Source organism: Periplaneta americana, chromosome 1, assembly GCF_040183065.1.
Source record: "Periplaneta americana isolate PAMFEO1 chromosome 1, P.americana_PAMFEO1_priV1, whole genome shotgun sequence".
NCBI lineage: Eukaryota > Metazoa > Arthropoda > Insecta > Blattodea > Blattidae > Periplaneta > Periplaneta americana.
In genome coordinates, this window is record NC_091117.1 from 35,830,959 (window position 1) to 35,845,106 (window position 14,148).

Below are 14,148 nucleotides of genomic sequence, written 5' to 3' on the forward strand. Positions count from 1 at the left end.
AGGGACATGTTCTCAATGTTCATGATTGAAAGTTTTTTTTTAATTTTTAATTTTTATAAGTGATTTCTCCCCATGATTAAGCTGAATGAACCGCAACTGTGTAGATCTGTCGTCTTCAGCGTTGCTCCTAGGGAGATGATCGTATTAGTATAATTTTTATGATTAATGGAGCAATAATTAGTGGGAGGCCGGTAGGGGAAACGGGATTACCTCGCAAAAACTGGCCGTCAATAACGTCTATGTTCACCAAAAAATTTACACGTTCGACGAACCGGGTTTTGACCCCAGGTTCCCAACGTGGAAAGCAGACGCTGTAGCAACTTAGCTGACGACAGAGTTAATAAAATAATTTTACAATAATGTCGACGCCGGTTTACCCTTTATTAAAAATCTCACTCGACATCACGTGAAGAGAAATGAAACGCGAGGTAAAATATCATTGATTAGACTGCCCATAAACATAACATTTACATTTAATGAAACATGCTAATTTTTGCTTCGATGAAGTGGACGTCAACACTGTTTATAACACGACTGTCAATACTTGAAACGTCGATAATTTCAACGTCAATTCCAACATGCAAATGCCGATGTCAATGAGTAGGAGTAATATTGAAAGGGGTGGTATTTATGATTGGGGTGCGCCGTGATTAGAAATGAAAATATGTTCCACTTCGTTAACAATTCAGGATAATCACCGCACAACTATTTGCTTTTATTGTTTCAAAACACACAGGAGCAGAAAGAGATGGCGGCACTGGCCATCGATCTGCAGTTGACAATCAGTTTTATATGGTAGGTAAAGCGCATGAATGTGCATCACGATGGTATAATATCGTAACACTTTTCCTTGCTGTGTTCACTTAAAGTCTTTTTGCGTTTTAAGCACTTATCATAGCGGTACCTTTCAAATAGTTTACACGTTCCAACTTTAATCAGTTTTGTATAAGCCAAATCATCTTATTTAGGGAACGCAGCGTTAGCCCAGTTTTGTACATCTGACCATTTTGTACTGTTTCAAAAGCGCACATTTTAGACTGATTAACGATTTTAATTCCATACACTGCCGTAGGAAGACACTTTCCTAACTTTAAAAGCCTAATTATGTTATCGACTTCAGCTTAACCTGTTACAATTGCCTCTGACATTCCTTCTCGTATTCCAATATTGACTCGTTTCATAATTGAAGAGTCCACTGCAACAATATTGGATGTCATTTGGAATACATTTAGCAGGAGAAGCAATTGAAAGTTTGAAATGCTTAGCGCTTAAAGCTTAACTGTGATTTTCCGATTATTACTGGACAATGACTATCAGTGTTAATGCCATATAACTCTGTATGTACATTCCATATGTCTTAAGCTATGCATTGACAGTCTTGGTTCATTTTCGACAAGAAAGTGACATCCATCATTCTTGCAGTGGACTCTTCAATTATAAAGATTACTGAACATCCTTCACTCCTTCCTGTCCACATCAATTTTCTTCATGATCCCCATTAGTTTATTCCAATCCATTCTGTGGAAAGTATTTTCCAGGTCTACAAATATTACATACATTTCTCTCTTTTTTCTCTAGATACCTTTCCCCGATTGTTTGCAGCAGTCCAATTGCAGAGGAATAAATGCCTAAGTTCATTCATTCATAATTTTCTGCCTAATGACATGTGTTTTATTGCAAACCCAGCATTCTCCAATCTTTCCTATTTTCTACCTTCCTCTTGGTCTTCTTAAAGTTGTCTATCATCTGATATCTTCTTTTGCCCCGAAATTCTCTCCCGTTGGGCATCCTTCACCAGGCAGTTTCTTCTCAGCCAGTGACCCAGTCAGTTTCTTTTTCTCTTCCTGATCAGTTTCAGCATCATTCTTTCTTCACCCACTCTTTAAAACACAACTTCATTTCTTATTCTGTCTGTCCATTTTACACGCTCCATCCTTCTCCATATCCACGTTCAAAAAGCTTCTATTCGCTTCTCTTCACTTCGCCGTAATGTCCATGTTTCTGCTCCATACAATACCACGATCCACACAAAACACTTAACTAGTCTCTTCCTTAGTTCTTTGTCCAGATGTCCGCAGATGATGCTCCTTTTTCTATTAAAAGCTTCCTTTGCAATTGCTATCCTCCTTTTGATTTTCTGGCAGCAGCTCATGTTACTGCATACAGTAGGCCTACACACCAAGTATTGAAGCTGTCCACTTGCTCTACTGTCTCGTGTAGTATTCACACGTTTGCATTCTTTATTTTTCTTTCGACAACCATGGTTTTCGTTTTGTTTGCATTTATCTTCATCCCATACTGCTCACAGCTATCATTTAGTTCCACTAGCATATCCCTTAGTATCGTCTCTTCTTCTGCTAACCAAGCTATATCATCAGAAAAATCTTATGCACTTTATTCTTCCTCCTACTATCACCCCTCCTATGTTCTGAAAACAGTTCTTAATTTTCCTAATAATAGAAGCTTACTTACTTACTTACTTAATGGCTTTTAAGGAACCCGAAGGTTCATTGCCGCCCTCACATAAGCCCGCCATTGGTCCCTATCCTGAGCAAGATTAATCCATTCTCTATCATCATATCCCACCTCCCTCAAATCAATTTTAATATTATCTTCCCATCTACGTCTCGGCCTCCCAACTAACACTCTATATGCATATCTGGATTCGCCCATACGTGCTACATGCTCTGTCCATCTCAAACGTCTGGATTTAATGTTCCTAATTATGTCAGGTGAAGAATACAATGCGTGCAGTTCTGTGTTGTGTAACTTTCTCCATTCTCCTGTAACTTCATCCCTCTTAGCCCCAAATATTTTCCTAAGCATCTTATTCTCAAACACCCTTAACCTATGTTCTTCAAAGTGAGAGTCCAAGTTTCACAACCATAAAGAACAACCGGTAATATAACTGTTTTATAAATTCTAACTTTCAGATTTTTGACAGCAGACTGGATGATAAAAGCTTCTCAACCGAATAATAACAGGCATTTCCCATATTTATTCTGTGTTTAATTTCCTCCCGAGTATCATTTATATTTGTTACTGTTGCTCCAAGATATTTGAACTACTCCTCCTCTTCAAAAGATAAATTTCCAATTTTTATATTTCCATTTCGTACAATATTCTCGTCACGAGACATAATCATATACTTTGTCTTTTCGGGATTTACTTCCAAACCTATCTCTTTACTTGCTTCCAGTAAAAGTCCCGTGTTTTCCCTAATCGTTTGTGGATTTTCTCCTAACATATTCACGTCATCCGCATAGACAAGCAGCTGATGTAACCCGTTCAATTCCAAACCCTCTCTGTTATCCTGGACTTTCCTAATGGCATACTCTAGAGCAAAGTTAAAAAGTAAAGGTGATAGTGCATCTCCTTGCTTTAGCCCAGAGTGAATTGGAAACGAAAAATAGAAGCTACAGATATCTAAATAAAACAAACAAATAATTATTTAATGACCCGCCACGACATTCTAGGGGCTAGAACGCTGGACTCATAATCCTGTGGACTCGGGTTCAATCCCCGGGGTATAGCCGGATTTATTACTTGTGTCGGGCAAGCCCTTGGTCCAGATAACAGAGGAGTTTTCTCGGGAGCTCCGCTCCCCTGTGGCATCCCAACAAATCTCCATCATCAACTCATCTAATAGCGGGTGTAGCGTAGACCAGCCTCCTATGGTGCACCTTGGGCAATGACTGACGGTAAATTGGTATAGGCCTACACAACTGGGCTTCATATGGGTGAATGGTGAACAGTCAAATAGCCGCTAGGGGACAAAATTGGTTAAAGGGCACGGCTTTTCATGAATAAGGGAATCTGGACCGGGTACAATTTATTGTGCGGCTCTACACAGTCCAGAAGAGATATAGGGCGTTTCAAAAAGTGTTATATACAACAGTAAGTACTGTCTTCCTCCGACGAGTTTAGCGCTGGGACCCGAGGTATTCTTGCCATCGGTGCGGGGGGATTGCAGGTAGATTCTTTTGTTGCTACAGCAAAGCCGAGCCAAGAGGAGTGGGAAGTATTAATCGTCCAAAAATATTCAGTCTTCTCCCTGATGTTAGCTATGTTAATATTATATGAATTACTCATTAAATATTTCACCGTTACAAGTCATTTTTAAGGAAACATGCTGTGGAAAATTTTTGGTTTTATTCTATTGGAATTTTAGAATATGTGTGATTGGTATCGTGAAAAACAGATTCCTATAATGTCATGCGAAAATCATTTGTTGGTGATGTCTTAAAATACAAAATCAAGTAGTTATACTTCTCAAGTGAGTTCAGCAGTACAATATATTTAAATTGATTACTTTACAAATTTAATTCAATTCTACTAATCACTAAATTTTATAGTATGATTCTTCTTTTCATTTATATTATTGTAGTTGTATTATGATTTTTCTTTTTATTTATTTTATTGTATTTGTATTTCTGGTGGTGTGATGGCCTTAACTTCACCAAAATAAATAATAAATAAGTAGTAAATAAATAACTTAAATAAATAAATAAAATTTTCCACAATACTTTCCTTCTCTGAACACGTAAGTACGAATGGTTGTATCTCTATCTCGCTAAAAAATACGTTAGAAAACTAATAGGCATACTGCTCTCGTAAATTGGGCGAATGTTTCAGTATGATTGTACTTCCAGACTGCCGCTGTCACTGTTCCCTCCCACTCCCAGTACCGCGCTAGACTAGTCGGAACCGCATTCCTCTCAGCACTAAACTCCTCAGAGGATGACAGTAATTACATACATGTTTCTATTAGGAATGAAGTAGAGGACAAAGATGAGACGTAGCGTAAATCTGTAAGCCCGACACCAGTGAACCCTCCACCAGTCCTATTCACTGTACCTGCATAAGTCTGTAAGGATGTGGGCCGGCGAACTCTTCCTCCATGACGGCTTGGTACAGAGTGGAGTTAAAAACGGGCGGGAGGTCGTTCACGTCGTTCACGTGGATCACAACGGTCGTCTGATTCTCATTCAAGCTGTCAGACGCTACCAGTGTTAACTCGTACTGACGAAACAAGGAAAACAAAACAAGATGCAATGCAAACATGCAAGGCGTGCGTGAACAAAACAGGTTAATAAATTAACAATGTGGAACATGCTGCAGCATTCACACTCACGTTTCACGATCTGGAGATGCACACAAATGCTCTTATAAGGTACCGAACGAGTGGTACAATTCTCACAAAGCACAGCTGCAAGAGACGAAACGAAATGGCGAGTATGACGTCGGTCAACCAGATTATACCGATATTTTATATATACAGGGAGCACAAAAATTTGACAGACAAACTTCGTGAAGTAATAAATGAAATGTTTATGAGGAATGTTTACGAGACATCAACAGAGACTAAGGAGGAACTACTGGTAGAGATTGTTGTTCCTTCAGACTCTTATTAGGCAAATACCAAGGATGTTTGAAAGGGTATGCCAGACCATACAGCAGGTGTGCAAGTATGCGTGCAAGCTGTTTGCAGTTTGGACATGTTTTTAAATCTTGAAATGTTTTGTTTAGAAGACCTGCTACTTCTTTTTTGCTTTGTTTTAAATTACAATATGTAACATTTTTCCGTTTCTCTACTAAAGGGATGTGTTACCGAGTTTTGTAACTTTCATATTATTCATTGTGTAGTTCTGAAATTTTTTACAGTAGGCCTAGGTATTACTAAAGTGTAAAGGAGCTATTCTTTGACATATTTCAAACAAAAATATTAAATACAATTTTGCTCGTTTTTGCTTCCTTTCCAAGATAAAAATTGTTTTGTATGAAACATTACATAGTGTGAATAATTTCCAGGAAAAATTGTTCCGGGGCCGGGTATCGAACCCGGGACCCTTGGTTAAACGTACCAACGCTCCACCAACTGAGCTACCCGGGAACAGTACCAGACACCGATCCAATTTTTCCCTCTATATCCACAGATCTCAAAGTGGGCTTAAATTGTGGTTTTCTGTTAACGAACAGTGACGTGTATTATGCAAATCAAGCTTTCAGGTATAACTCCCTGTAAAGTTGATTTGAATAATTTCGAGGAAAAAATTGTTTCGGGTCCGGGTATCGAACCCGAGATCCTTGGTTAAACGTACCAACGCACCACACTAACTGAGTCACACAGAGTTAGTGTGCACTCAATGTTGGTTGCTTGACGTTTGCCAGCCCACTTTGAGTTCTGTGGATATAGAGGGAAAAATTGGATCGGTGTCTGGTAGAGTTCCCGGGTAGCTCAGTTGGTGGAGCGTTGGTACGTTTAATCAAGGGCCCCGGGTTCGATATCCGGCCCCGGAACAATTTTTCCCTCGAAATTATTCAAATCAACTTTACAGGGAGTTATACCTGAAAGCTTGATTTGCATTACATAGTGTGTTTTGGGAAAGCCATTGATTTAATTCCTAATATGCTCAGTCAGTTTAAGAGAGCAGTGTGTTATGATAATAAATGATTGAACGAATTTTAATTTTGTCCTTTAAATGTGTAGACATTTGATCCGAGCAAATGTAACATTTTAAAATTCCTTTTCAGAATCAAAAGTTATATTTGTTCGGATCAAATTTTTGTACATTTAAAGGTTAAAAGTTAAATTCGTTCAATAATTTATTATCATAATATATCACTCGCTTAGATTGACTGAGTATACTGGAAATTAAATCAATAGCTTTCACGGAACTCGCTATGAAATATTTCATATATAGCAATTTTGATCTCGAAAATGAAGAAAAAAAAAGAGTAAAATTATATTAAACTTATTGCTTGAAATATCTAAAAAATAATCCCCCTCCCCCTGAAATTAATGACATTACTTACGTTTCAACCTGTATACTGACTAATATGTCAAGGGAAAATTAGTTCGTAAAAAAATATTTGGTAGTAATCATGAATCTCACTCTGACATAAAGATAATACTTCATTTATGTTTTATATTGAGGCTATGATTTCTTACAGTGATATAGGTGCATTAATATGTCCTTGTACGAAAAATCGTCGTCTTTTAGTAATTGAGGGGTTCGGAAGTAAAACATGGTAAGTCAGGTTTTAGTGTTTTGAAGTTAAGTAGGTAAACATTTATACATGCAACAGTTTATATAGTTACCAGGAAAGTAAAATCTGCATTCTTCCGCTATCTGTTGAGATGTTGGGAAACTAACTACTGAATTAGACGCAGAATGTAAGATGCCATATTATACATTACATATCTCATTTTTGACCAAAAATGTCAGTTACCATGTTTTACGCCCGAGCCCTTCATTATTATTTAGACAGTTTTGATTTCCTTTCTTTCTTAATTTTGAAGTCTACTGCTTTACATAAAATATAAATTATCTTAATACTTAAAAATATAAAATCTATAGCAGGATTTAATGAACAGAACTGGTCTTCAACATTCAGAATTTAATTACTACTCCAGATGAAGCATTTAGGAGACTTTTTCGCGTTACGTTAAGAAATAAAATAAACTGATTTACAGAAAAATTACTTTAAAGTTTATGTATAGTGTTAAAACTTAAGTGCATTTAATTTTGTAATATCTGCTTTCTATATAAAATTTAGAAAGGTACAAAAAGTAATGTAGAAACTACAAAACTCTGTAGCGCTTTTCCTTAACAGAAGTCCCTTGTTCTTACGCACTTAATTGGTTATAAGCAAGACTTGTCGAAAACACACGTTATCCTCCAAATGGACAATATGTTGACAATTACAGTATTTTATTTTCGATCATAAAATATAGCGACATCTTAAGACATTTTGGAATTTACAGCATTTCAAGCAAGTTAAAATTTCAGATACTCTGACGTTGTATTAATATACAAAATATAATAGAATATTCAGTTTTTTTATTTGCAACATGCTAAGGACTATTATATCTGATAGCCACACATACACGCGTTACCCAGAGGATAGATAAATCTCCATTGTCACTTTGGGAATCGAATGAGGTTTCCTTAGTTATTCTACCATCAGAGTCACAGGCAGTGAAATTCTTAATTTCACGTCCATTTTAAATGTCTGAGGCTATATCTAGGGACGAAATATAGCGATGGTAGTACTTACTTATTGGCTTTTAAGGAACCCGGAGGTTCATTGCCGCCCTCACATAAGCCCACCATTGGTCCCTATCCTGAGCAAGATTAATCCATTCTCTATCATCATATCCCACCTCCCTCAAAACCATTTTAATATTATCTTCCCATCTACGTCTAGGTCTCCCTAAAGGTCTTTTTCCCTCCGGCCTCCCAACTAACACTCTATATGCATTTCTGGATTCGCCCATACGTGCTACATGCCCTGCCCATCTCAAACGTCTGGATTTTATGTTCCTAATTATGTCAGGTGAAGAATACAATGCTTGCAGTTCTGTGTTGTGTAACTTTCTCCATTCTCCTGTAATTCATCCCTCTTAGCCCCAAATATTTTCCTAAGTACTTTATTCTCAAACACCCTTAATCTCTGTTCCTCTCTCAAAGTGAGAGTCCAAGTTTCACAACCATACAGAACAACCGGTAATATAACTGTTTTATAAATTCTAACTTTCACATTTTTCGGCAGCAGACTGGATGATAAAAGTTTCTCAACCGAATAATAACACGCATTTCCCATATTTATTCTGTGTTTAATTTCCTCCCGAGTATCATTTATATTTGTTACTGTTGCTCCAAGATATTTGAACTTCTCCACCTCTTCAAAAGATAAATTTCCAATTTTTATATTTCCATTTTGTACAATATTCGCGTCACGTGACATAATAATATACTTTCTCTTTTCGGGATTTACTTCCAAACCTATCTCTTTACTTGCAAGTAAAATTCCCGTGTTTTCCCTAATCGTTTGTGGATTAGGTAGTGGAATAACAAAGGCAGGGATAGTCAAAATACGTAGAAAAAAAGTTTATCCATCAAATTTTCTACAGAATTTGCATCGAACAGATTCCTGATTCGTCTGGCGAGAAATCATATCATAATTCTAGTCAGAAGCGCCATTTCGTTTCGTAGTACAAAGAAACCAGCAATGAATGTTATTCAAACACCCTCTTACACACATAAACAATACAAAAATTCACATATTTCAGAGATAAATCATGCAGGTTATGGGTACACACAGAAAACAAAACAAAACTGGAAAGTGATGGACATTGTACCAACGGATTTTAGGAACACATTGTTGGCATTTAAAGCCAGCAAACAATTCAGTGAACGCAAATGTGTGTTCCTTAATCCGTTCGTACAAGTACCAGTGTAGAAAACAGAAGCTGCTTCATGCGACGGGCTGCAAGACAAAACAAGACAAGACAAAACAAAACACTGAGAGGGGAGCTGTGGCACCTGCAGCACGCGCTTGGGCAGGTTGCGGTCGTCCTCCTCCGTGATCTGCGTGCGGTACGTGGGCCGCTCGAACACGGGCGGGTTGTCGTTCACGTCCTTCACGTGTATCACCACAGTCGTGTAGTTCTCCTTCAGGTTGTCGGAGGCCGCCAGGCGCAGCTCGTACTGTTCACAATAACAAAACTCTGTCCACAAAAGTTCCATGTTACAAGTACTTATATACACACTGTATTTCATCACATTTTAAAGCTGTAAAATGGAAATTTATACAGGGTTTTTTAGAAATTAAGCAACAAAATTAAAACAATAACTTCAAAATTCCACGACAACGTGCACGGTTATAATAATATAAAGACTCAGAACGTATATAAATGACGATTAAGATCGTTAATAGGCCACTTATTGTCAGTATTTTTGTTTTAATGCCGTTATTGGTATTGGATTCTTGTCACTTACTTACTTACTTACTGGCTTTTAAGGAACCCGTAGGTTCATTGCCGCCCTCACATAAGCCCACCATTGGTCCCTATCCTGAGCAAGATTAATCCAGTCTCTACCATCATATTTTACCTCCCTCAAATCCATTTTAATATTATCTTCCCATCTACGTCTTGGCCTCCCCAAAGGTCTTTTTCCCTCCGGCCTCCCAACTAACACTCTATATGCATTTCTGGATTCGCCCATATTTTCCTAAGAACCTCATTCTCAAACACCCTTAATCTTTGTTCCTCTCTCAAAGTGAGAGTCCAAGTTTCACAACCATACAGAACAACCCGTAATATAACTGTTTTATAAATTCTAACTTTCAGATTTTCTGACAGCAGACTAGATGACAAAAGCTTCTCAACCGAATAATAACAGACATTTCCCGTATTTATTCTGCGTTTAATTTCCTCCCGAGTGTCATTTATATTTGTTACTGTTGCTCCAAGATATTTGAATTTTTCCACCTCATCGAAGGATAAATCTCCAATTTTTATACTTCCATTTCGTACAATATTCTGGTCACGAGACATAATCATATACTTAGTCTTTTCGGGATTTGCTTCCAACCCTAGCGTTTTTCTTGCTTCAACTAGAATTTCCGCGTTTTCCCTAATCGTTTGTGGATTTTCTCCTAACATATTCACGTCATCCGCATAGACAAGAAGCTGATGTAACCCGTTCAATTCCAAACCGTCTGTGTTATCCTGAACTTTCCTAATTGCATATTCTAGAGCGAAGTTAAAAAGTAAAGGTTATAGTGCATCTCCCTGCTTTAGCCCGCAGTGAATTGGAAAAGCATCAGATAGAAACTGGCCTATACGGACTCTGCTGTAAGTTTCACTAAGACACATTTTAATTAATCGAACTAGTTTCTTGGGAATACCAAATTCAATAAGAATATTTAAAATCTCGCTTAACGGACACCGCATCGATTCTAGTATGCTCGGCGGTATTTTTAAATTTTAGTACAGTACCTAAGCAAATGCTGTCCAGTAATGTAGTAAATTACATAAAAAGTAACGAATTAGAGAAGTAATGTTGAGAGTAGTCACTATGCACTCATTTACTCTAAACAGAAACTAACCTAACCTACTCATCTAAACTAATTAATCTAACCTAACAACATTATCATGGCAATCTGAAGATTAGTCTTAGAAAAGGTATTCTTATGTGTTACTTTGGTTAATTTTCTGAAAATATGTAATTTTTATGAAACTGGCTTCTATTTCACACAACATTTTTCAAAGTTTAAGGAAGGAAATAGTTTTTGGATACTCTAGAAATTAAATTAAGTTATATATGTCCATTATACACTTTTGTTCTACACTTTAGTGTGTGTAAGGATATAAGCGACAAATTTCTAGGGCAGGAAATTCTTTTCAGAATATTTTATGTTAATTTACTGTCAATTTTTACGTTATTTTCCTATTCATTTTAATGAAACTTTCTGCAATTTTATATGGAATGTTTCAGAGCTTAAGAAATAAAATTGAAAAGTTTCTCGTTGTTGGCTTTCGGTAAACTTCCTTAGTTCACTTAGTTGCTTCGTGGGAAATTTTCACATGGGAAATTTATGAGTTAGTTCCTAATTTTCATCAACATATATATTTTTAAATTTTATATAAGTTTTGGAATTTCAAAAGAAAAGGATAGCTCTTAAAAGAAACTGAATTAGTTCAATTCTTAATTTTACGAAATTTTCTTGAGTCTTTTACATATTTGCCAGAAACATACATACATACATACATACATACATACATACATACATACATACATACATACACACAATGGTGGAGTCAAGTAAATCTACTAGGATAAATATTTTCTAACTTTCTTGTAATTTGTAAGCCAACGCTCCGATCCATCCGCTTTACGTTCTTCCTTGTGAAAGGCTTTCGAAGCTGAGACAAGCAAACTAAAGCTAACCTTGACTGTTTGAACAAAGAGAGTCGCCAGGTGACGAAGTTACACAATAGAAAGACAAGTGAGAGTGTTCAGAAAGCCGCGCCGAGCCTAGGTCTTTGCACAGTTCCAAAGAAAAGTGAAAACAAAGGGATAGAGTCGCAAGAAGCGAGCCTTGTTCTGAGTAGGAAGTCAGATTATCGCTCTGCTAACATGTAAATGCTCTTTTTAACTGTTACGTACAATGAAACTTCTCGCAAAGGAAACGAAATCTTGAATAGTGTGCGATGTAAACCGTGCAGATGCCGACTTCATCACACCCGCGCTGTATTTCCGCTGCAGACGACACAAATGTGTGACATCGCAAGGATGACATTAGTACTACGGTTTATCAAGCCATCATTTCAGGAAAACTCTCTGGAAGTACTGCATGTTAAGATAATCGTGTGTGCATACGATTCATCTGCAATACTCGTAAATTTGACCATATAACGTCTTCCCTCCAGTTACTTTCATGGGTGCGTCTGAAGGAACGAGGAACAATACATTCACTGTCTCTTTTATTTAGAATCTTGCATACTTCTACTCCGAATTATCTATTATCGCGCTTTCAATTCCTTACAACGCTTCGAAACCGGCATCAAGCACTTCTTTCTATCCCTCATCATAGAACGTCTTTATACTCATCCTCCTATACTGTAGAAATACCTCACATCTGGAATTCGTTACCTAATGACGTCAGGGACTGCCGGACTTTATCACAATTCAAAATTAAATTGGAAAACTTTGTCTTGTTTAATGGTTTTTAGGTATTGCTAGAACTGTTGATTTGTGTTTTTTTAACTCTAGATTAAAATTGCAAGTTTCTTGCTTATGTTAGTTAATTAGTTAGGATACAATTATTATGATACATAATCACTCATTTAAAGTTTGTGTGACTGCAACCTGTATATAATTTTTTGTGGCTTTACTTTGTATATACTGCATTTTTTTCCTTTCTATTTCTATTATTGTATTTGTATTTCTGGTGGTGTGGAAGAGAAGGCCTGACGGCCTTAACTACACCAGAATAAATAAATAAATAAAATAAAATAAATAAAATAAAATAATATCTGGTTTTGTTAAAAGTTTTTAATATTTAAAATGCGAGAAGATTTATACTCAGTTTCTGAAATCTGTAGAGTATAGTAGACGAAACAATTCCTTTGCGCAAATGGTGAGTGGAAGGGGGCCAATACAATGACCACTCTGGGGGAAAGCATTAAGTGAAGACGAGCGTCTAAAATTCCACCTCTAACCCTCACCTTCTGCCACGCGCATCTTACCCCTTAGCGGCCGTGAGTAGATGCAGCCCGCACTGATAGGTTCCGCCCATTTGTTTGTCATAGGCTCCACCCAAATGCGTTGACTTACTCTACAGATTTCAGAAACGGAGTGTAATAGCAGTAAAACTGAGAAGACGCATTCCTGATTTAAAGGCACGACACAATTACTTTTTCTATAAACCTTCTTTTATAAAAGAAGCCACTGTCACTAGTCAGTTTGCTATCACAGTCTGTCTGAAACTCTGATGCAAAATTTAATATTTTCCCCTCTGTTTGCTTATAGTCTTCTATGCTGACATACTGAATATCCATTGAATATCCACGTATCAATTCATCCGGTAGGTACAGAACAGCAATGTAGCAGGCTTAATAATGTTTATTTAACATTTGAAGACCTTGTATAAGGTTGTAGATTGGTGAACAAAGAAATTGGCAGCATTGAAATTATTAAGATCTAACTTGCGGTTGACGTACATATGCTTCTACACATAACTATTAGTTTTCAATGTTGTTCAAACTTAAAATAGACCGAGGGCCAGAACAAAATGAATTAATAAAGAATCAGTCTTCAGGAGACAGACCCGTTATTAAAAAAATAAGGAATACACATAGCCTACTATGTAAGTAGTTTTCAGAAAATTATTATTATTAACAAATTTAAAACAATAATTTTAAATACTTGAACAATAGTCATTAAAAGCAATGCCCTTTTATTATTGTTCAAGTGTGTCAATTTTTTTTCTTTTTGTTTTTACAAATTTCTGCAGTCTAGTTCCAATTATGATGTTACAATCCTGCCTGAGGGTATGGTAAAGCTGAGAATCACTTAACCTGTCTATGAACTTGGTTTTACTGATTTCATCATTTTACGTCTCAAGCAAATTCTAAAGGAAGTTCAAACAGTTTCATCAACGGCAAGGACCGCAACACATCGTCGTTGATTTTATGTAACCTCCTATGTGACAGTACACAGCATAATTTTTCAGGAGGAAGAAAAATTTAATTAAATATCAATAGTGCTATACTGATTCTCAATGATGTCATCATATTCACCGTTTCTTACCGAATTATCTTAATATTCTTATGTAGAACTATTTATACTTAAT

The 14,148-nt window shown here is 36.7% G+C and overlaps 1 protein-coding gene across 4 annotated transcripts in view; it reads right to left on the reverse strand.

The window, feature by feature from the left end:
- The window catches only part of LOC138694604 (neural-cadherin), a 1,134,847-nt gene that overhangs the window by 148,233 nt on the left and 972,466 nt on the right, over positions 1–14,148 (reverse strand). For 2 of the 4 annotated variants that reach the window (XM_069818535.1, XM_069818517.1), the window contains exon 4: positions 4,858–5,022. In XM_069818535.1, coding sequence (XP_069674636.1) covers positions 4,858–5,022 — 165 coding nt within the window. Of the gene's footprint in view, positions 1–4,857; positions 5,023–9,329; positions 9,495–14,148 lie in introns of all 4 variants that reach the window. The other 2 variants (XM_069818527.1, XM_069818508.1) reach the window with 1 other exon arrangement.